At 48.6% G+C, this 22,581-nt stretch overlaps 2 protein-coding genes across 2 annotated transcripts; one reads left to right on the top strand and one right to left on the bottom strand.

Annotated features, from left to right (window-relative positions):
• Positions 1 to 214: 214 nt before the first annotated feature.
• Positions 215 to 916, bottom strand: LOC109732623 (uncharacterized). The gene has a single exon (XM_020291803.1). It carries the CDS (start codon positions 914 to 916, stop codon positions 215 to 217), a length of 702 nt encoding a protein of 233 aa, XP_020147392.1.
• Positions 917 to 5,746: 4,830 nt separating this feature from the next.
• On the top strand, positions 5,747 to 8,278 carry LOC109732608 (serine/threonine-protein kinase RIPK). The gene is made up of 4 exons (XM_020291794.3): positions 5,747 to 6,234; positions 6,332 to 6,467; positions 6,565 to 6,701; positions 7,379 to 8,278. Exons 1-4 carry the CDS (start codon positions 5,866 to 5,868, stop codon positions 8,030 to 8,032), a joined length of 1,296 nt encoding a protein of 431 aa, XP_020147383.1. The 5' UTR covers positions 5,747 to 5,865; the 3' UTR covers positions 8,033 to 8,278.
• The last annotated feature ends 14,303 nt before the right edge of the window (positions 8,279 to 22,581 follow it).

Raw genomic sequence — 22,581 nt, 5'->3', positions numbered from 1 at the left:
CGCAGCAGGGGGAGTAGCGATCATCACGGGTGCCGCCATGGGCGCCGGTGGTGCTCCCACCTGAACCAAGGCGAGGTGCGTCTCACGCGCCTTCCGAGCCTTATATGCATCAACGACCTCCTGTGGTGCGCGGCACTGGCGGGAGAAATGCTCCACCGAGCCACAACGGAAGCAGTCCTGAGGCCTTTGCCCTCCCTTGCCCGGCTTGTTCTGCTTAGCCGGGGCGGGGGGGGTGATGGCCCTTCTTCTTGCCCTTCCGGCCCCTCTTCTTCTGTTGAGGCTTGCGGACTTTGAGAGCGTTCACCTCCTGGCGAGAACTCCCCCCAAGTGGTTGCGCGACAAAGTTCTTTTTGAGAACCTCGTCCTGCGCCTCCGCCACCTGGAGGACGTCAATCAACTCTGAATACCTCGTGTAGTTCCCCTGGCGGTAGTTCCGTGAGGACTGGACCGCGTCGGGGTGGAAAGTGGATAGGGTTTTCTCAATCTTCTGGGAGTCGGTAATCTCAGTACCACACAACCGAAGAGTCGTACAAATCCGGTGGAGAGCCGAATTGTACTCCCCAACCGTCTTGAAGTCCGCAAACCTCAGACGGATCCACTCTGCCTCTGCACGTGGCTTCACAGTGTACTTCAGCCGCTCAAACCGCTGCTTAAGAGCGGTCCAAAGGCCAGAAGCACTGCGCTCAGCCATATACTCATCTTTCAGAGTAGGTGACAGGTGATGACGAAGAAAGTGCAGAGCCTGCGCATTCTCAGTTTCGAACTTGGGATTAGTGACGGCCAGTTGGGCCCCCTTACCGATCACCCTCAGGAGGGTTTTGCCCTGGAGAAAGATCTCGCAGTCCGAGGACCATGACAGGTAGTTCAGCCCTGTCTGGGCCAACTCAGGAAACTCCTTGTTGACAATTCCGGCCATCTGCGATTTATGCAAAAATCATGAGATTACGGCAGGTAATCTTTTGCACAAAGCGATGTTGATAAACTTATTCAATAAAAAGACGTTCCAATATTTAAAACATGCTATTATATGACTTACTAAATGATTAAGAGTGCTAAACAATTAATCTACAGCAGTAAAATCATACAATAATATCATGTTACAAAAGATAGCATGTTAAGTGCATCTAGTATGTGAAAACTAGCCCAAAAATTGAATTCCTGAGGCATTTTAAAGCCCAAATACGTGTTTTCAGCGAAAACAGACAGTTTCAGGGGGTTATACGCAAAATATTACAGCAGGAATATAGTCGCATAAATTTACGGTACTGCGGGGGCTAAAACGTAAATAACCGCGCGCGCGCTCTCTGGCCTGGCCCTAGTTCGTCTGCAGGCCGAAAAATGGGCCGTCGGCCCGTGTAGCCAGCCCACCGCCCTCCTTTTTTTATATGGAGGGAAAGGGGAGGCCCATTGCGGCGGCCTCGACAGGCCGTGCGCACGCACGGTGCGGCACAGCGCGGCGGCGCGCACGGTGCGGTCGACGGGGCGGGGCGGCGTGGCGCGGCGCGGCCACGGCGCGGCCAGCGGGGCGCGCGGCCAGGGCGCGGCCATGGCGCGGCGGCGGCGTCAAATGCCAAGCCAGCCAGCCCGCCGGGCGTGGCTACCTCGCGCGTACGCGGGGCGGCCAGCAGCCGGGCGGCGACCGGCGCCAGGCCAGCACGCACGCCGGGCGCGGCTACCACGCGCGCACGCGGCGTCGGCCAGCAGCCGGGCGGCGACTAGCGGAGCCGGGGCCAGCAGGGCACGCGGCGGCACGAGCGTGCATCGGGCACGGGTACGGCCAGCTGCTTTGGACGGCGTCATCTGGACGTCGGCGTCGGGATCTCAAAAACATCGTCGTGTTCATCGGGAACATCGACGGCGCGTGGCACAGCGAGTGCGTTGCGGCGGTACCGTGATCATCTGGATCACGATCTGTACCTACTCCCGTATAGTGTAGTCAACAAGTCTCTCGTGATCCAAAAACATCGACATTGGTCGGCGACGTATTCGTCCGCTCGGTTTTTGGGAGAGAAATCCACACCATAGGTAGATGTATCCGAAAAATAATCTAATCGCAAAAACGGAATCGTAGTAACGAGAGGAATCCATTTTTGCAAAAGTGGGGATCGGATCTTATACCTCCGCGGGATCGACGGAAGCCTGCGTGATGCAGGCTTGACGGAGAGTTGATGGAGCGAAGCGTGCTGATAACGTGTTCCGCAACTCCGCCGGCGAGTCCGGTCCGAGGTTGCGGAGCGAGGGCGAGCGTCGTAGACGAAGTAGTCGAACACGCGAAAGTAAATGACACAGAGAGATATGGAGAAGACCAGCTTTATTAATCAATGATCAGGGATTAAAATGATGGCTCCTCGTTGCTTTATATAGGGGGTAAAGGGTCAAGGGATAAATACCCACTTAACGCAAAGTGGGGAAACGGGAGGGGCTAGCCCGTGCGATACCCACGAAGCCGCCGCCACCCGTGGTGGTCCCGGTTTCCAACACTTTCATCTGCTGATGGGAAAATCATTGCCAACTCACAAGTGGCGGATGCTCCTACTTTTACCGACGGAGCGACCACCACGCCGGGTTTCAACATCAGGGGTCGGGATCCACGCCACTTTTGACACCTGTACGTCGAACCGGACAAGGTCGTTATCGCCGGCCTTCAAAAGCACACATGGGTCTGATGGCGTGGCGTCTCTTTGAAATTTGAACCATCATCCTTGTGCCCATCCCGAGCTCGGCAGTCGTATTCATCTGCACTGCCGGCACGGGTAAGTTCAGATTAACAAAGCCATCATAGGCGTTTCGTAGTCGACGAACAAGCATCGCCGGAAAAATGCGACCAAATGAAAGATATTCCATGATATAATACTCATTGAAGAGCAAAAGTGGGTTATTTATTGTCTAGGTAAGATACGCGCCAAAATTTCATCTCTCAGGCCATCGCCATGTCTGAATTGTCATGTAGTATTACCAAATGAAAGAAAAGGTAGGCAGGAGGACCCATGAGTTTTGCATGTGACGGAATCAATGACTCCGGTAAAAGAGAAGAAACAGCTAGTTTGTGAAGCAGTTAATAAATTCTGCCTTGGTACTTGTATTTTGAGTTTGTGACCTTGTACTAGTACAAGGGAACGGAGGGAGTACTAGTACGGAATAGAGGAATATATGTCCTATTTACCGGTGTTGTGGTCAATTTTACATGCGTTGATTTTAGTTCTCGTATGAAACTTTATAATACTACTCAAACAATAGTTAATCAGAATGAGCTTGCCATCATAATCTAAATTTTTGCCTTGCCAAGTCCCTAGTTTTTTCTCTACCTAAATTCCATATTATTCCAGTCACTATTCCTCGACTTAAAACTATATACAGGAATCCCTAAATACTTCATTGGCAAAGTACCAAATATTAATGTAAAAATCCTTCTATATAACTCTACGTTTTCACTAGCTTCTCCAAAATAACATATATCACTTTTACGGAAATTAATCCTTAAACTGTACAGTTTGGTTGCCCTTGCCGTTATGTTGTGTTAGAAGAGTTGTCGCGAGGTTAGCCAAAGGTTGTTCCCCCAAAATTGGCTACATCATATCTTTTTTTCGAGAACACCTCAAAAGGGGCGGGGGTTCACTTGTAAAGTGGTTTTCGTTTCCCTCTCTTGTAAGCCTATTTCTTTGGTCAAAACATCTTTGACATCATTTGTAGCAAATTATGCTATGTTCATTAATGTACTCCCTCCGTCCGAAAAAGTTTGTCCCTCGAATGGATGTATCTAGGACTAAGTTAGTGCTAGATACATCCAATCCATTTGAGGGAAAAGTTTTTCCGGACAGAGGGAGTATGATACGGTGGTTGAGACACTTGTCTTTCCATTGTATAGGTATAAAATATACTCTATCTTACAATAATGGAGTATTTGTTAAAGAAAACACATTTTTGATTACACAAGGAAGATACACCCCCCCCCCCCCTTGCACACACATACATATATGATGCAGAACAGGAATAAATCATCGATCCTTGATAAATTATACTAAATACACCATTGTGTATAATTGTGACACTAACATTTAAAACCTTGCGGGTAGAGTTATGTCCTCACAACTGTACCTCGCCAAAAGACCAATGATAGTTCTCAATATTAAAATAAAAATATTTCCATGTTTTTCCGCTAAACATCATCTATTTTCAATTGGGGCTCTATGATTTAAAAAACTCTCAAAAGGAATTTTGAAGGATTCTAACCCTTAGAAATTTCTCCTATATGGTTTGTTTGGATAAAATAGCAAATTCATATTAATTATTATTACGATTCATTTGTATTAGATTCATAGGGAAATTCTAATTCACTCCAACCTCATTTGAAGAATCCTTTGATTTTCGCATGCACAATCAAACAACTACTTTATTGTTTATTCAACATGCTAGGCACTCTACTCCTGTAGTTTTTTCTTCTTCGATTTCTACGAGTTTATTAATAAGCCCGTGAATCAAAGTGTTTTAAGGGGTTAGGTTACTTGCCCGTGCAAAACTGAAACGGATTGTTCTGCACGTAAGGCACTTGTAAAATTTTAAAACCGGCTGCTTTGCTTCTTCGACATCAACTGTCCAACTGAACAGCGAATCTAACAATAAAAAATAATGACAAACGAGCACAGCCAAACGCTGTGACGAAAAAACGGCAGGCGCGCCATTGACAAGAAAAGAAGGAGAGAACGACCAACTAACCGGAGCAGGAGAGGCCTGCAATTTCATACCGCCACCGAACGAAACGTCGAACCCAACCGTGCTGGGAATCGCAAGATCGTCTGCTTGTCCTCATCCCCCTGTATCTATCTAAAGAACACGCACACAAAAAAGACACGATTAAACTAGCAAGGAACGGTTAACCAACTCCTCCTAATGATAAGCACAAACGACCACTCCTGCTGTGCTATCCCATTCCCTCCGTGGAGAAAGAAAGTTTGAATGGATGGTTGGTGGGTCACCGTTGATTAGAAAGGGAGGTCACCATCATCCATGGATGATGCATCACCATTCACCAAAGCTTTAGCTAGGCCATCCCCTTTCATACCTTGGATGCTTTGCTTTCGCCCTCTATTCATTATGCGTCTGAAGCTGCTTTTGGCCACACTAATTAACTAACTAACCAACCAAGCTTCCTGCATCCAGAAAAATGCGACCACCATGCCAAGGCTAGAATTTGAGCTCTAGTGGGTTGGTTCCACCATAATGAATCCTTGTATTTTTCTGAATTTTTTCCAGGCCATCAGGCAATATTCGTTCAATGAGAGCAACTTCATCAATCTCAAGATCTCAAAGATGCTCATAGAAGTAGGATGTGCATGCATGCATTCATAAGGGTGAGTGTATGTGCATATGTATATGTATGTATGAGCGTCTGTGTTAAAAATAAACAAGCTTCGTGCGTATGCATCACCAATGATACATGCTTTCTACTCCCTCCGTTCCATAATATATGTCTTTTTAGAGCTTTCACTACGGACTACATATCGATGTATCTAGACATATTTTAGGGTGTAGATTCACTCATTTTACTCCGTATGTAGTCTGTAGTTGAATCTCTAAAAAGACTTATATTTAGGAACGGAGGGAGTAATCACTAATTACACCACCTGCTCTATTTGGCTTGTTAATTAATCAGAAAGTTAATGAGACCCTTCTCCAACCCTACCCACCAGGAAGCCACACACACAGAGGACAGAGCGCCCACTCCGGCCTTTATATGCACGCGCCGCGCGCGCCATCCTTGGCCTTGTCCTAACCAACACAACACAGAAGTCGCAGACCACTCCCTCCATCCACCTCTTGACTTCCTCGGAGCAGCAGAGAAGAGCAGAGGAGAGCAAGAAAGCAGAGATGGGGTTCAGGAAGGGCCTGCTGGCGTGCTTCGGCCCGGGCGGCGGCGGCGACGAGGAGACGGAGCAGGAGGCGCGGGCGACGCCGGGGGCGCGGCGGCGGCGCACGGTGATGAACCTGCGGTCGCTGTCGCTGGAGGACCTGTCGCGGACGCTGGCCACCACCAGCCTGCACGCCTTCACCCTGGACGAGCTCAAGTCCGTGACCAAGAACTTCTCCACCGCCAACTTCCTCGGCGAGGGCGGCTTCGGCCCCGTCTACAAGGGCTGCGTCGGCGGCGCCCTCCGCCCCGGCCTCGCCGCGCAGCAGGTCGCCGTCAAGTACCTCGACCTCGACAGCGACGGCGTCCAGGGCCACCGCGAGTGGCTGGTACGTCCTTCTACCTTCGGTTGGTTAGTTCGTTGATTCTTTGATGGATGGATGGATGGATGGCTGATTGGTTTTTATGGTGTGGCTGGTCGAGCAGGCGGAGGTGGTGTATCTGGGGATGCTGAGCCACCCGCACCTGGTGAAGCTGCTGGGGTTCTGCAACCAGGACGACCACCGCATGCTCGTCTACGAGTACATGCCCCGGGGCAGCCTCGAGAACCACCTCTTCAACAGTAAGCACTCCAAATTCATCAACAATTTTCTTATTTCTTGTTGGACGATCGATCGACTGGGTTGGTGATTGATTGATTGGGCGTGTGATGGATGCAGATCCGCTGGCGCCGCTGCCATGGTCGACGCGGCTCAAGATCGCCGTGGGCGCGGCCAAGGGGCTGGCGTTCCTGCACGAGGCGGACACTCCCGTCATCTACCGCGACTTCAAGGCCTCCAACATCCTGCTCGACTCGGTGAGCTCCATCTCTGTTCATCCACCCGCTCGATCCGATCTCCCGATCCAATCCAAACCTGTACCACCACTGTACCAGACCGCATCTGCGCCAGAATTCAATCTTGTCGAGCAAGTGGGCAGCAAGTCGCCGTCCACTTTGCTGTATTGTAGATCAAGTTGTCTGAATTTTGTTATGGTTGCTGGTCTGGTCGCCACGCCAGCGAGCCTCGCCGGCCGCACGCAGCGTCCGATCGTTCCGGGTCAAGGCCTCGCTCAGTTTACAATTCGGAGAAGCCAACACGCTCGTGCGAAAATTCAGATTTTGCTTCAGCAACGCCCGACAAAATTAGCCAGCCGCAAATTTCTCTTTGTTTATTGGTGATTCTAGATGCCGGCTGTTGCACATAGTCTAAACCAATTTGTCTGGTTGGTCAGAAGCCCGCACAGTTCTTTAGTCCCGAGCTGGTACAGTACGTGTACATCCCAACCACTATTATAATGCACAGACAGTACGCTCATAGTCATAGCAGCTGCATTATTGAGGTCCAATGTGCAAATACACAGTAGATTTCCTTAAGATAAACGTCTCGGTCTCACCATCATCTGTGCTGAAAGTTCAGAGTGGAATTGAGTTCAAGAAAAAGAAGTTCAGATTGTATAATTTGCTGACCTTGGTTTGACGATCTGGATTTGCAGGATTACGCGGCGAAGCTGTCGGACTTCGGGCTGGCCAAGGAGGGGCCGAAGGGGGACGACACGCACGTGACGACGCGGGTGATGGGCACGCACGGCTACGCGGCGCCGGAGTACATCCTCACGGGCCACCTCACGGCCAAGAGCGACGTGTACAGCTTCGGGGTGGTGCTCCTGGAGCTGCTCACGGGCCGCCGCTCCGTCGACAAGCGGCGGCGCGGGCGGGAGCAGAACCTCGTGGACTGGGCGCGGCCCTACCTGCGCCGCGCCGACGACCGGCTGCACCGCGTCATGGACCCCGGCATGGAGTCGCAGTACTCGACGCGGGCGGCGCGGGGGGCCGCGGCCGTGGCGCACTCCTGCCTGCAGAGCGTGCCCAAGGCGCGGCCCCGGATGCGCGACGTCGTGGACGCCCTCGAGCCGCTGCTCGCGCTCGACGACGACGTGCCCATGGGGCCATTCGTGTTCACGGTCTGCGAGCCGGAGGCGGCGGCGGCGGGGGGGAAGGGGAGCGGCGCCGGGGACGACGAGCCGGCGGCCGCGCAGGGCAAGTGGCACGTCAAGTCGGCCGTGCACGCGGACAGCCCGCTGCGCAAGGGCGACTGCTGGGTCACCAGCGCCGCCAAGCGGCCGGAGAGCCCCCCCGGTGTGATCTGATCGGAGCATAGAGACGAGGGATTACGGTGTAAATAGTGACGATCTGTTCTTTGATTCTTTTTCTTTCTCTTCTTCTTGGTGATGTCATTTCATTCTCTCGAGAACTTTTAGGGTGGAAGATTTTGTGTTCCATTTTTGTTGCAGATATATGTACTACTGCCAAGAGTAGTCCGGCTGATGCCATACCTCCTGTGACCTGCCTGTATTATGAAAGTTTGAGGCAATCATACATGGTATTCATGTGAATTCCAATGGACTAATTTTTGCAACGTAGCAAAAATACATGCTATTACGCCGTTGTGACCTGCCTGTATTACACATTTGTTACCATAGAACGAAGAAGTAAGATGTGCTTCATCCGTTAATTAAGAAGAAAGAAGAGTGTTACAAATGTCAGGTTATGTTACAAAATTCATTTAGGGCATCCCCACGCCGACCCTCAAACCGTTTGTGACAGTCCGGACCGCGCGGTCCGGACGTGTTTTGCAATTCAACACGGTCCTGTATCGGTTCGTCAACCAGACTGGACGTATTTTCCCCGCAAACCGAAAACAAATTTGTGTGTGTCTGGGGGTGGGGTGGGGGGGGGGGGGGGGGGTTGCGGGCTTCCGAACCACTGCCATGCCCGCGTCCGACAACCGTGGCCGACCAAAAACCCTCCCCCTCGTCCGCGCGCTTTCCCACCTGAAGCCAGCTGCCCACATTCATTCATGTCGCTCTAGAGCGGCCGCTCCGCATTGACAACGGCCCAGTGTGGACACGACCTCTCACTAGCGTCGGCATTGACGCGGCTCACCGTTCGAGTGTGCAGCCCACGCCGCGTCACCGGTTTTGGCGCATGCTCAATACCAAAGAGACCTTTGTTGGACGGAACAGGATGGATATCTACCGCGCCCTTTCAATACCCGTCCGTCTGTCCATTTGCCACCATTAAACAGGCTCACCGGCCAAGGAACCTACTCCGGCGCCCGCGCATTGACGCACCCGGACGCTTGGCCTCACCGGAATCTGCTATTTAAAGGCGGCCACACAAGCTCACAACACATTCGCTCCACGTCTTCCTCCCGTGCATCACATCCGCCATGACCGCGAGTGGGAACGCTTTGTGGGAGAGCCTCTCGACGGAGCACAAGCACGAGGTGGCCGCCTGGCAGAGACATCATGCCAGGCAGATCGAGGCTGGCAGGCCGACCATCTTCCTCGAGATCTTTGACGACGAACCCACGATGGAGACGGGCTTCGACGACAACTCAAGGCCGGTGCATGCCAGCTTGACCATGAAGCAGGCCGCCGCCATTGCGGAGGAGCAGCCTGCGCAGGCACCTATGTCGGCGCTCCGGCAGGCGTAGAAGGAACAACGGTACAACTTGTTGCTCCTCGAGCAGCACCGCTGGCACAGGGCCAAAATTAGTAGAGAAATGGCTAGCCACAATTTTAGTTGGTGGTGCACCATTTCTAACCAACGCTAGCACTATTTTTTCTAAATAGTGGTGGTGGGCATATTTGGTACGCAATCACTATAGGCTTAGTGCTCGCGTTGTAATTTTATTGAACGCCATTTGTGTTATCTGTGTTTTTGGGGCTGAACTTTGTTATGGCGTGGCCTGTTGGGCCCACGTCAACACTGGTCCATCTTCTTTATCACACATACTCGGTAAAAAACCTAGCCATCTCACATATATCCTTTTCATCCCTCTCTCTCTCTCGACCAGCTGCCGCCACCTCCGGACCTCGCTGCGCTCTTCACCGTCGGGGACCTAGACGCTCATCGCCACACTGCCTGAGAGGGTCACCTCAGCAGCAGGTACAATCCCTCCCCTCGCGCCTCTCGTTACCCTCTCCTCGCGACTCCTTCGTCCATGGACACCATGGAACCCATCGATTAGGTTTATTTGTGTTCAATTTTAGTAGGGTTTTCTCCCATGGATTGCTTTGTGTAGTAGTATAGAATCCATAGATTGCTTTGTGTAGAAATTTTAGTAGTGGAGATATTTTTTAGTGTAGAATCCATACTTAGTAGAAGTTTAGTAGTGTATAATCCATGGATTGCTTATCTATACTTAGTAGAATCCGATTTAGTAGTGGTGTAGAATCCATAGATTGTTTTGTGTATAAATTTTAGTAGTGTAGAATCCATATTTAGTAGAATTTTTTTGTGTAGAATCCATGAATTGCTTAATAGTGTAGAATCCACACTTAGTAGAGTCTGATTTAGTAGTGTAGAATCCATGGATTGCTTTGTGTAGAAATTTTAGTAGTGTAGAATATTTTTTAGTGTAGAATTGGATGATAGTTTTTTGTGTTGAAAATTTTCTAGTCTAGCCTATATATTTTGACAGATATTTAGCCACTAAATTTATTCTCTAATAAGAAAATGGCGCCACCGCCATGTGAACTTTGCAAGTCAAGGTGCGCCAGCAGCCTTGCAACTGGCACGCTATTCGACATCTATTTCCGGCAATGTTTTGTTCCTTGAGTGGTACTTCTCCTCTAACATGACATGTGAACTTTTAGATTAACATGATCAATTTTGACCATTGCTATTTTAATACGAGCTCACCTTGATCCTTGTAAAAAATCATATCATGCATTGATGGAGTTTTTTTTTTGCAATTCAGTGTTACATTGTTGAGTATGTTGTCATACCGAGCCAATTTCTATTTGTGAACCTTGCTTTTACCGATATACTATGTACCCTCAATTATGGGTTAATGTATGATTTTTTATGCAAATTTAATATGTTTGATGGGACCATATTTTTATTAACCTACCATTTTATTCTTCAAATAGATGGGCGTGGCAACGCGCACCATTGACGATCTAGTCTCTTGATAACATCTCCATACAAAACACTAGTATCTCCGCGTATATCCTGGATCACAAAGTGAAGAAGTTCTAGATGGCATGTAAAAGAACCGAACATCCCCACAGCACCCGTGTGGGTCTCCAGATTCAAAGCTTGTGCAGAAGCATCCAAGTGACATTTATGGCCAGTAACGATAAGCAGCTTACCACTTAGTTGCAAGTAAAGGTATTTAGCACTTGCAAGCAACTGTAAGTAAAAGAAAATGGTGATTTGACTCCAAGCAAAACACATGGAAGTTTCAAATTGACTATGGATTAACTCAAATAGCAACTTTTTATACAGTGTAAAAAATTGTTTGCATAAATTTGGAAAAATGTTCGGCACCATTCAAAAAAAGTTTTTAACATTTAAAAAAAATGTTGGTAACAGTTAAAAAATGTTTCACACGTTCTAAAAATATATTCATGGGATGTATGGAATATGTTTGATGTGTGTTGAAAAACAAATGTTCACCAGTCTGTAGCATTCTATAAAAGCGGTAAAGAAGACATAAAAAAAGAAAACAATCAACGTGGAAAGTTGTAACAGCGGTCTGTAGCATTCTATAAATAACTTCCCAAAACCGCTGCACTGGGCCGGCCCAGTTAGACGAGGGCACATCTGGTGCTCATGGTGCTACATGGGAGATCCTATCTGCCGCTATGTGCGGCAGAATGTCGACCGCACGCACAAGCGACTTTCCCGATTGGGCCGGCCATGTGGCTAGTGACCAGTAGATAACCGAAAATGCAGCCCTCTGAAAGAATCGCCTTTGTGAATCGAAGATGCATTTGTGAACCTTGCTTTTAGCGATATATGAGATTACCCTCAATATGGGCTAATGTATGGTTTTTTAATGCAAATTTAAGATGTTTGATGTGACCATATTTTTATTAGCCTATCATTTTATTATTCAAATAAATGGGTGTGGTAACACGCACCATTGACGATCTAGTCTCTTGATAACAACTCCATATAGAACACTAGTACCTCCGCGTATATTCTGGATCGCAAAGTGAAGAAGTTCTAGATGGCATGTAAAAGAACCGAACATCCCCGTAGCACCCGTGTGGGCCTCCAGATTCAAAGCTTGGGCAGAAGCATCCAAGTGACATTTATGGCCAGTAATGATAAGCAACTTAGCACTTAGTTGTAAGTAAAGGTATTTAGTACTTGCAATTAGCAAGTGTAAGTGAAAGAAAATGGTGATTTGACTCCAAGCAAAACACATGGAAGTTTCAAATTGACTATGGATTAACTCAAATAGCAAGTCAATACAATGTAAAAATTTGTTCGCATACATTTGGAAAACTGTTCCGCACCATTCAAAAAAAGTTTGTGACATTTTAAAAAAATGTTGGTAATAGTTCAAAAATGTTTCACACGTTCTAAAAAAATGTTCATAGGATGTATGGAATATGTTTGATGTGTGTTGAAAGAAAATGTTCACCGTTCTGTAGCATACACATAAAAAAGAAAATAATCCATGCGGAAAGTTGTAACAGCGGTCTGTAGCATTCTATAAAAACTTCCCAAATCCGCCACATTGCGCCAGCCCACCTAGGCGAGCGCACATCTAGTGAACATGGTGCTACATGGGATATCCTATCTGCTGCTATACCGCACGCACATGTGAATTTCCCGATTGGGCCGGCCATGTGGCGAGCGACCAATACAGAACCGAAAATGCAGCGCTCGGAAAAAAAATGCGCAGGGATCAAACCAACGAGCCCGTGCTTCCAGCTATGAGCTGCAAGCCAGTTGATCTAGCGAGCTAGCTTGTGTACAACGCAGCGCATAATCTTAAGAACCGAAACGAGCGCGGATCCAAACGCTTTTTAAATTTTGAAAGCAAAACAATTTTATGTAAAACAAGATGAATGTTTTATGGAACTTTGAAAAATTGTGAATAAAATTTGAAAAAATGCAAACAATTTTAGTAAACAGGAACAGTTTTTTAAACTCACCGAAAAGTTTGAGAACGGGAACATTTGTCAAATTCAAAAACAATTTTTAGATACACAAACATTTTTAAAACATGGGAACATTGTTTTGAACTCCTGAACAAAATTTGGAAACATGAACATTTTATCAAATTTGTGAACCTTTTTTTAAACTCCCGAATAGAATTTGGAATACGAACATTATTTAAAATCTGTGAACAATTTTTTAAATTACCAGACAACAATTGGTGATATGGAAATTATTGGAATTTGTGAACAAATTTTGAAAATGGAACAATTGTTGAAACTCCGAACAAATTTTGAAAACACGAAAGGTATTCTACAATTTGTGAACAATTTGAAAATGGAAGCATTCTTTTGAAATCCTGAACAAATTTTGAAAAATTGTGAAATTCTGAACAAAATCATAAAGAAAATTAAAAAATGAATATAATCAGAAAGTTAAAATTAAAAAAGAAATATGAATAATAATAATTATAATAAACCAGAAAACCAGTCAGAAGGGTTCAGGAACCTGCTAGAAGGTTCCCAAAATCAGATTTTTTAGCAAGGATTCCTAAAACCACATGTGATCTACTCGTTAGCTATCTTAGATGGCCGGCCCAGTTGTTCACTTAGTGTTGTCGTTGTGTGCGTTATCTCGACAATTAGACGCAGATAGCGTCTAATAGAAAATTGCGTGCTACATCTCGTAAAAAGAATATCTAATCTTGCTTACCCGGTCCAACGGTGTTGCGAGAATGTCAACCCATTTTGACATGGGCTATTGCTTAGGCTTCTTTTGATTTTCTTTCAGCACATTTGGTTTTCTTAAATCGGGATTGAACAAAGTTCCACGGGATATTTTTTGTGAAGTTGTTAGAAAGTGAAATTCCTATTAGCCGCATCATACAGCAAACTGGCGGCTCTTCGCACAGGCAAGCGACCAAGCAAACAATATGGGCCGGCCCATTTCTCTGAAAAGTGAACGTGCACACGGCCCCGTGTTTTAGGAGAATGTTCCTGCTGGTTTTGGGAACCTTCCGGAAGATTCGGGAACCAGTTTCTTATTGTTTTTCTTTTATTTTTTTATTTTTCTTGTTATATACATATATTTTGATTTTTCTCCTATTACATTTTCGACTATTATTTTCCATTCTGAGAAATTTTAAAATTGTTCAGAATTTCGAATTTTCTTCAGAAATTCAAAAAACATTGCTCATTTTATATACAAAAAGTTTGTGCACAGTTTCAAGAAATGATCATGCTTTAAAAATTCCAAAATTGCCCTTTTTCACAACTTCAATAAATATTCAGGAATTTCTAAAAATGTCCTCAAAAGTTGCTCATTTTATATTAAAAAAATCATGTTTCAAAAAATATCCAGGAATTCATAATGTTCACTGTTTAATTTTGTTCCGGCATTTATAAACTGTAGCTATATTAAAATGTGTTCACAGCTTCAAAAACAATTTTGTTCAAAATTTGCTTTGGAAATTTGAAAATATATCGGTTTTGTAAATTTTCTTGGCACATTAAAAAAAATTAGATTTCAAAAATTTGTTCGTGTTTTCAGGAAATGTTTTTTTAAGGAAATCACAAAAAATCAGGAAAGTTATTTTCCAAATTTAATCATGTTTGTTTTTTCGTTTTTTAAAAAGGTTTTGGAATTTCCAAAAACACTACAATGTCCAGTTCGCTACTTTTATCTTGTTTTTTAGGATAACTCGCGAGATTTATTAATGCGTCACCACATTTTCATTTACAGTGACGAATAATAGGTAACCAGGGTGGCCTAACAACGGTGGCGAATCTAGAAATAAAATGAAGGGTGGGCTCAACGTTTACGCCGCGAAAACTAAATGCTCGTTTGAAGAAAAAAATTGATTATCTTCTAATCCTTTTGTGCAAATTAACTGAAATTTTTCCAGATTTCTACTGAAAACATGTACTTCCTCTGTTGCATAATGTAAGACGTTTTTTTGACATCAGTAATACATTTTTTGACATTAGTGGAGTGTCAAAAAACTTACATTATTTGACGGAGAAAGTAGTATTTACTAGATTGATTTTAGATTTTTTTTTTAAACATGCGAACCACTTGAATGAAATTAGACATAGAAGAAACCTACTGACTAGAACTAGACTAAAAGCTAGTAGCACACTGCATTAGAGATGACTGCGATCAGGAAGCATAAAAAGAAAGCAATAAAATAGCTAGATTCCAGAGAGAGACAGAGAAGGTCCTCAGCCCTCAGGCGATAGGCAACGGCCATGCGTCGGCTGCCTCAGGCGATGGGCGCCGGCCAGGCAAGCTCCGAACGTGCTGGGCCCTGGGCGACGAGTTGCCCGCCTCTCCGTGCAGGCTCCCTCGGTGCCAGCGACCGGTGGGGTGCCGAGGTCTGCGCGGTGTGGCGGCGTCCGGTGACCGCGGGATGCCGAGCTCCGCGCCTGCTCCAGCCGTCCGGCGGCTAGGTCGTCGAGGGTGCGGGCTGCCTCGCTGCACAGCTCGTGCCTTGTGCGGGTGCGACTCCTGCCTGCTCGTGGCCTCGCATGCCTAATTCGCTTAGATGGGCCGGCTGATCTGCTTTTGCTGGTCTGGGCCAGTCGATGCATAGTAGTAAAAAATATTCCGCGATTTTGGAGGGTAGGCTCGAGCCTATCAAAGGCTCACCGGTAGATTCGCCCCTAACAAGACAATGCCGCTGAGTTTTTTTTTTTTTGAGAAAGACATAGCCGCTGAGTAGCCCTGCCCGCTCTCTCCTTTTGCTGCCTTTGCCTGCGCTAGTGGGCCGGTTCAGTCGTCGTTCGTCTCTGGAAAGCCTCGCCAATCTGCCGCACTTACCTATAGGAGCTCCGACTAGGGCCCTGTTCGGTGTCCATCCGCTCCGCTGCTCTGCTCCGAGAGCGGACGGAGCTGCAGCGAAAAGTTTTGGAGCGGGCGAAACGATGCTCCGCAGATCCGTGGATTTTAAGGGGCCGGCGCATGCCAAACGGGGCCTAGAAAGTGCGTTCATCTGCGTGCACGGACGTTCGTGAGGGAGGGGAGACATAGCCCAACACGGTACGTCTTTAGTTGATGTCGCGAAGATCTGTGCACCCATCGGTTCTCATTCGACGGATAGAATAGTCGGTTCGAGCTGTGTGTCTTTTTTCAAAAGAAAGCTTATACAGTCGCTCAATGAAATCAACCTGCACCAACGCATGCATCACAGTTTCATGACAGTGGGTTTTGATTTCCTTTTCTCATGAAATAAGGGGTGTTTATTGCAGATGTGCAGGGACGGACCCAGGACAAAAATGACTCGGTGTCCAATATCTATCGCATACGTGTGGATATCCGGTAATAATAATAATAACACACTTAACAATAAAATCTAGGCATGGAATAATAGCGGATCGTAATGCTAATTAAAGATTTTCACTTAAAATATTAGTTGATCATAAAAAATGGAATAATAGCGGAGCATCAAAGTGTCCAAATTAAAAAAGAAATACTACAACAGTGTCAACAAAATGCAACATTGGAGCTTTGATTGCCTACAAAAAAAAAAAAACCACATAGTAACATTTGAGTACAATTTTATAATAAGGAAATAAGTTAGGTCAAATACCTTTTCAAAATATATTTTTATACGTTATTTCATGGCCTACAAGAGAACAATCACATCACTGGTAACCTTCCTCCTTTCATTTTCATAGACATACAAATAAGGTTGTACTTCAAGGCCTCGTCACTAAGAGCATCTCCAGCCGCGCCCCCAACAGGTCCTCCTAGGCGTTTTTGCCGCGCCGGCGCCGAAAAAACGGCCCAGTCGCGCCCCCAGAATCCCGTTTTTCGCCGGCTCGGGCCGAAACTGGTGCCTGCGGACCCATGCCGAACCCGGCGCCCTGGGGGCGCCTGGGGCACCGGCACAAGCGAAAAGGGCGCGTGGGTCCGCCCTGTCGGCGAGTCGAGCGCCTCTTCCCGCCGTTTCTTTCCGCTTTTCCCCCACTTCCCTCCCATTCTCTTCCTTCTTCCCGCCAATCTCCCTCCCGCTCGCCTCCCAGCCGGCCGCCATGCCACCGAAGAAGTACGTCGTCCCCCGCGCCGCGGCAACCGTGACCGCCTCCGTCGCCCAGCCGAAGTAGAGGAAGCCGAGGGCGCCGCCGTCCAAGCTACCGGGCATGTCAAACGCTGACTGGAGGGCGGAAGTTCAGCGACGGGAGGCTGTCACCGCCGACCGGTGGAACAGGGCGATCGCCAAGAAGGCCCGTGACAACGCGGCGCGTGCGGCTACGGCTTCGGCGAACCAAGCCGAGGCCGAGGCGACTCGCGCGGGGATGATGAATCCACCCGGCAGCCACGCCCAGTACGCGCCCTGGGGCCAGCAAGGCGTCGGCTCTCCGTCGCCACAGCCATGGGGATCGCCCTCGCCGGGCTACGCCGACGGGGACGCGCACGGTGGGTTCAACCCCAACGTCACCTTCCCCCATGGACACCCGGCCCAGCGCACGCCCTCGCCTGCCTTTGCCGGTGTGCAGTACTCTCCGTACAACTACTCGCCGCCCGCCTCCGCGTCCTCCCCGACGCCCCCTTTCCGCCGTGGCGCGCTTCCCTTCTCGCACCTCGGCGACACCGACGAGACCGAAGCCGACATGGAGAACATCATCGCGACCGGCTCGACCGCGGCCGCCGCGTCTCCCGAGTTCGTCACCCCGGACGAAACGGTGGATCTCAGCGGCGGCATGGACGGCGAGCTCGGCTACGTCTACGGCGAGGAGGAGCAGGAGCAGGAGGAGGAGGACGAAGAGGAGGAGGAGGAGGAGGAGCAGGCGATTGTTCCGGCGAGGAGGTGCAAGAAGAAGAAGCGGGCGGCCAGGTTCGGCGAGCCGCGCATCAAGTGGGCGTCCAAGGAGGAGGAATGTCTCGCCGAAGCATAGAAAATCGTCTGCCTCGACCCGACCATCGGCACGAACCAGAGCATCGAGACGTACTGGGAACGCATCAAGGCCGAGTTCGACGAACGCAAGCTCGTCGACCCCTACTTTAAAGGCGTCTACATGCAGCGCGGGGCGAAGGCGATGGCGAACCATTGGGGGCGTATCCAGGGGGCGTGCAACAAATGACATGGGGTCGTCGAGGAGGTCGCGGCTCGCCCGGAGAGCGGCGCCAGCGTTGAGGATCAGGTATGGCACGCTGGTCTCCCGCCTCTCTTCGCCGTGTGCGCCCGCCAACTGTTTGTTCCTCCGCACAGTTGCTGCGCATGTTCGCCTTGTATCGGCAGGGCAACAACGACGCCGAGTTCAAGTACCTCCACGTTTACAAGCGCATTGACATGTGCGAGAAGTGGGCGGAAGTCCGGCGCACCCTCGACAAGGCCAAGGAGACCTACAAGCCGGACGCGCCGACGCAGGGCGCGTCAGAGGGGCGGCCGGACGGCAACAAAGGGGCCAAGAAGGGGAAACACGCCGACGCGGCAACCGCGCGGGTGCAGGAGTCCATCGAGCATTGCCTCGCCGACGCACAGGCCTGGGCCGTCCTACGTGAAGAGAAAACCGCGGCGCGGTGGTCGTCCTTGATGACGAGCAGCGCCATCAAGCTCGACCTGCTCCGGACCAACGTCGCGGCGAAGAAGAGGAATACCGACCTGGCTTTTCTGATGGGTGGGGCGGACATGCTCCAGAGCACCGACGAGAAGCTCAAGGCGTGGTACATGGCGGAGCGTGGCCTCATCCTGAACCAACTGCCGACGACGGCGACGCCAACTCCCGCGCCCACGCCGCCGCCAAGCCCGAGTCATGACGCCTCCACGACGCCCAGCAGCACCGAAGCCGCGCCGACACCGCCCAGCACAGAAGCAGCTCCGACACCGCCAAGCCCGCGCACACCGACTCCACCGACGCCTGAGGCCGACCCCGCCGAGTGATGCGTTGCGCACGCGAACTTGTGGCGCTCTCTTTTTTGTACGCCAGACTACATCCGATCGCCGAACTATGACTTGTGATCGCCGGACTTGTGGCGTCTTTTGTGAGCGGGAACGACCAGATTCGAATTTTCCGCATCCTGGGGCCGGCGCCTGGGGGCGTGACTGGGAGCTAGGTCGCCCCAGGGCCGAGCTATCGCCGGTTCGCCCCAGGCCGCTCTTTTTAGGCGCCCGGGGGGGCCGAACGGCTGGAGATGCTCTAAGACTATTGCGCAAATATGTTTTCACAATTCTCATAGTTGAAGAATATCTGTAGTAGTTGCAACCGGCAATATTAATACTAGCTTCAGAAGTCGATAAACCCAAACACCTTTTGAGTCACATAAATATTACTTAGACTAGAGAAGCGATCATCTGCACGGACATCGACAATGTAAGGACGAAGGTGATGTCTAAGGACCCTCAGTTCCCCATGATCTAAATGTTTTGGATGAACATCAAATGATCTAAACTGAAATCACGAAATGAATCTTTTGGATTTAAAGCGGATGAGCAGATAGCACTTCAGAATTTTTTGGTTTTTGTATTCCATTTTAAAATGCCTTTCCATAAGCTGAGCTTCTTCTATAATTTGAGTATTTGTATACGACCGTTAATTCGGAAAGTAAAATAATTTGCACAAAGAAAAAAAAGATAAAGCATAATACTTGAATTGCTAGGTTATACAATTAGACTTAACTACATTGTGCTTGTGTGTCCAGCCCGCGCTCAAGAGTATTGTAATCTTTTCTCCAATCTCCACACAATGCAGATAATCCAGTACCAAATACAGTTAAGTTCTCTAGCTCTATCGAGTAGCCCTAGACGCCAGTGCCCTAAGGTTAGTGAAGCAATCAAAGAATTAGATTTTGGATATAATAGATCACATAGCATTGGGGATTTGGGGGTTTGGTGCAGGAGCATACGTACCAATATTGTTCTCCGGCGACTTGGCAGATTTGGCGTCGTTGGCGACCTCGAACCAACTAAGCAGACAAAGTGCTAGAGGCGGACGTATCGATCAGATCGATAGAATTTTTTTTCCGAGGCAAATCAGATCGATAGATGTGATGTGTCACGTGCTGCTCCTTCTATTACTTTCTCCGTTCCTTTTTACTCCGCGTATAAGTTTGTGTCAAGTCAAACTTTACAAACTTTGACCAAATTTATATAAAAAAATATCAACATATACAATACCAAATATAGATAATATTAAATTACAATCTATAATGAATCTAAAGATATTCCTTTGGCCTTGTAAATATTAATATCTTTTTCTATAAGTTTGGTTAAAATAGAGTTACTTTGACTTGAGCCAAAAATGAAGGGAGTACCTTTTTGTTTGAGGGTAGCTCCTTCTATTGCCAACCTGCTCCTTCACGGCCGGCGACTCGCATCGTGAGAGTGGGCTACATCCTTGCATCACGCGCTGGATGTGCTCCTTGATGGGCCGCTTGCCCGCGATGCATGTTGGGCTGCGTGCAGCAGTACAAGTGTCCCTCTCTATTGGGCTCTATTTCATTACACAAGGTAAGCGGCTTTCTTACCTACCCGGCGGTGTCCTGTGCTACTTGCTGGGCCATTTCTCAAAAGAGAAAACCTGCTGGGCCAACGTGGGCCCGCCCTGCAGATGTGCCAGGCTTCAAGTGGGAATTGCGGGTTTTCCCTCACGTTAGGGGTTCTCTTCCTCTCGTCGCCTGCGACGACGTTGAGACCATTATTGCCTGCCGCCCCCTGCTGCCATTCTCTTTCCTAGGCCGGCGGAGTAGTCTCTGACTGCTCCCTGACCTTGCTAGGGTTCTGCAAGTAGGTTGGGAGGAAGGGCAAATTTTTCTCTCCTGCCCCAAGGCAGAGAGATCGATCTGATCTGGGGAAACCCGGTCATGGCTCGAGCCGGCGAATCATCAGCGATGGGAGGCAAGAAGAAGGGCAAGATTGAGGATATGTGAAGGAACTGGCCTTGCGGGAGGAAGATCTTGATGATGTTGTGTTTGAGGAATCTAATGCCCCTGCGGAGGAGGATCTTAGATGGATCATACTGGTTCATGTGCATATGGATAAAGGATTCAACACCTACTGGTTTTTCCGTAATATGAGAACTGCTTGGGATCTTGCAAGGGACGGCAAGATCAAAACCCTAGAAGAAAATCTCTTCTAGATGCAATTCAATTGCTTGGGTGATTGGGAAACAGTGACTCAAGGTGGACCGTGGCACTTTAGAGGGAACCGTATGATGGATACTCAAAACCATCTACTATTGAGTTGTTCAAATTTGATATCTGGGCACGGATTATTGATCTCCCGATAGCCTTCCATGGAAAGGTGAAAGCGTTGGCGTCCAAGATTGGCGAGTTTGTGGACTCTGAACCCTCGTCCTTTGATTTCGAGGGGAATTTCTTCCGGGTTCGTGTGCGGCTTGATGTACGTAATCCACTCAAGAAGGCCACATCCATTGTCAGGGGAGGCGAGAGAGAAATCTTTGCGGTGAAATATGAACGCCTCCCGGACTGGTGCCAAGTGTGTGGCTTCATGGGTCACGAATTCAAGGAGCATGGAGATGGTGTTCACCCTCCGTCAGCCGTAGTTTTCAAGAACTTGCGTGCACCAGCAACCACTGCTTGGGGGACGCGTCGTCGTAATAGGAGTCAGAAAACAAAAGGTCAGAAGCAGGCGAGGGAAGAAGAGGAGGGGCAGGAGGATGCTCACATGGAAGAAGTCGACCCCAGCCGCAAGCGCACGTCAGAAGAAGTTGTGGGAGTGGTTAAACCCGCTGCTAACAAGGGCTCAGAACTAGTTCTTGTGGGCAAGAACAGTGGGGAACGAGCTGTTATTCCTTTAAGCCCGCCCCCAAAGCAGGATCCGAAGAGGTCCAGAATAACTGTTACGGCTGAAAAGAACGGCAATGGAGGTCACAAGAAGAACCCTAGCGGGGGGAAGGATAATGATGCAAGATCGGCGGCCTCCTTGGCGGAGGACCGCCGGGCGCAATGAATCTCTTATGTTGGAATTGTCGTGGGATAGGCAACGCCCCGACAATTCAAGAGCTGCGCGAATTGGTGCAAAAGTTTGCCCCTAGAGTACTTTGCATAGTTGAAACTCAAATTTCTGGAGTTAGGGCTGAGGGTTTAGCAAGTACTTTAGGTTATGATAGCTCTTTTGCTGTTGATTCCTCCGGTAGAAGTGGAGGTTTGGCTATGTTTGGAATAATGAAATAAAGATTGAAATTTTGGGTTACTCGAGATATCATATTGATGCTAAAGTTAGTGATCTGGGAGGAGATCCATGGAGGCTCTCATGCTTCTATGGGGAGGCTCAGACCCATCTTCGTCACCAAACATGGGATACATGAAGAACTTGGCAAGTCTGCAGAATATGCCTTGGGTTTGCTTTGCTGATTTTAGTGAGGTGCTTAGGCACGACGAACATGATGGAGTTGGGACTAGAAGCCAATCACAAATACAAGGTTTTCGAGATGCCATAGATGTTTGCGGCCTCGTAGACTTGGGTTTTAGTGGCACTCGGTGGACTTATGAGAAAAGAGTGACCGGTGGCACTTACACGCGAGTTCGATTGGATAGAGCACTGGGGACGGTTGATTGGTGTGAACGATTCCCCCATGCGGGGGTGCAACATATTACAGCAGCCACACCTGATCACACTCCCATATTGTTGAGCCTGGCACCAGCGCAGGGGAGGAAGCACTTGTAGAAAAAGGGCCATTTGTCCCGGTTCTTAAGGGCCTTTTGTCCCGGTTGTTGAACCGGGACTAAAGTGTCGTTACTAATGCCCTGGGCCTTTAGTCCCGGTTCTTACATG

This window comes from Aegilops tauschii, chromosome 7, assembly GCF_002575655.3.
Source record: "Aegilops tauschii subsp. strangulata cultivar AL8/78 chromosome 7, Aet v6.0, whole genome shotgun sequence".
Lineage (NCBI taxonomy): Eukaryota > Viridiplantae > Streptophyta > Magnoliopsida > Poales > Poaceae > Aegilops > Aegilops tauschii.
The sequence above is the reverse complement of the archived record's forward strand: the minus strand, read 5'-3'. Positions and strand labels throughout refer to the sequence as shown.

Coding starts and splice junctions, on each gene's coding strand:
- LOC109732623 (XM_020291803.1), bottom strand. CDS start 916: ATGGCCGGAATTGTCAACAAGGAGTTTCCTGAGTTGGCCCAGACAGGG.
- LOC109732608 (XM_020291794.3), top strand. CDS start 5,866: ATGGGGTTCAGGAAGGGCCTGCTGGCGTGCTTCGGCCCGGGCGGCGGC. Junction 6,235..6,331: donor AGGGCCACCGCGAGTGGCTG/GTACGTCCTTCT, acceptor CTGGTCGAGCAG/GCGGAGGTGGTGTATCTGGG. Junction 6,468..6,564: donor CGAGAACCACCTCTTCAACA/GTAAGCACTCCA, acceptor TGATGGATGCAG/ATCCGCTGGCGCCGCTGCCA.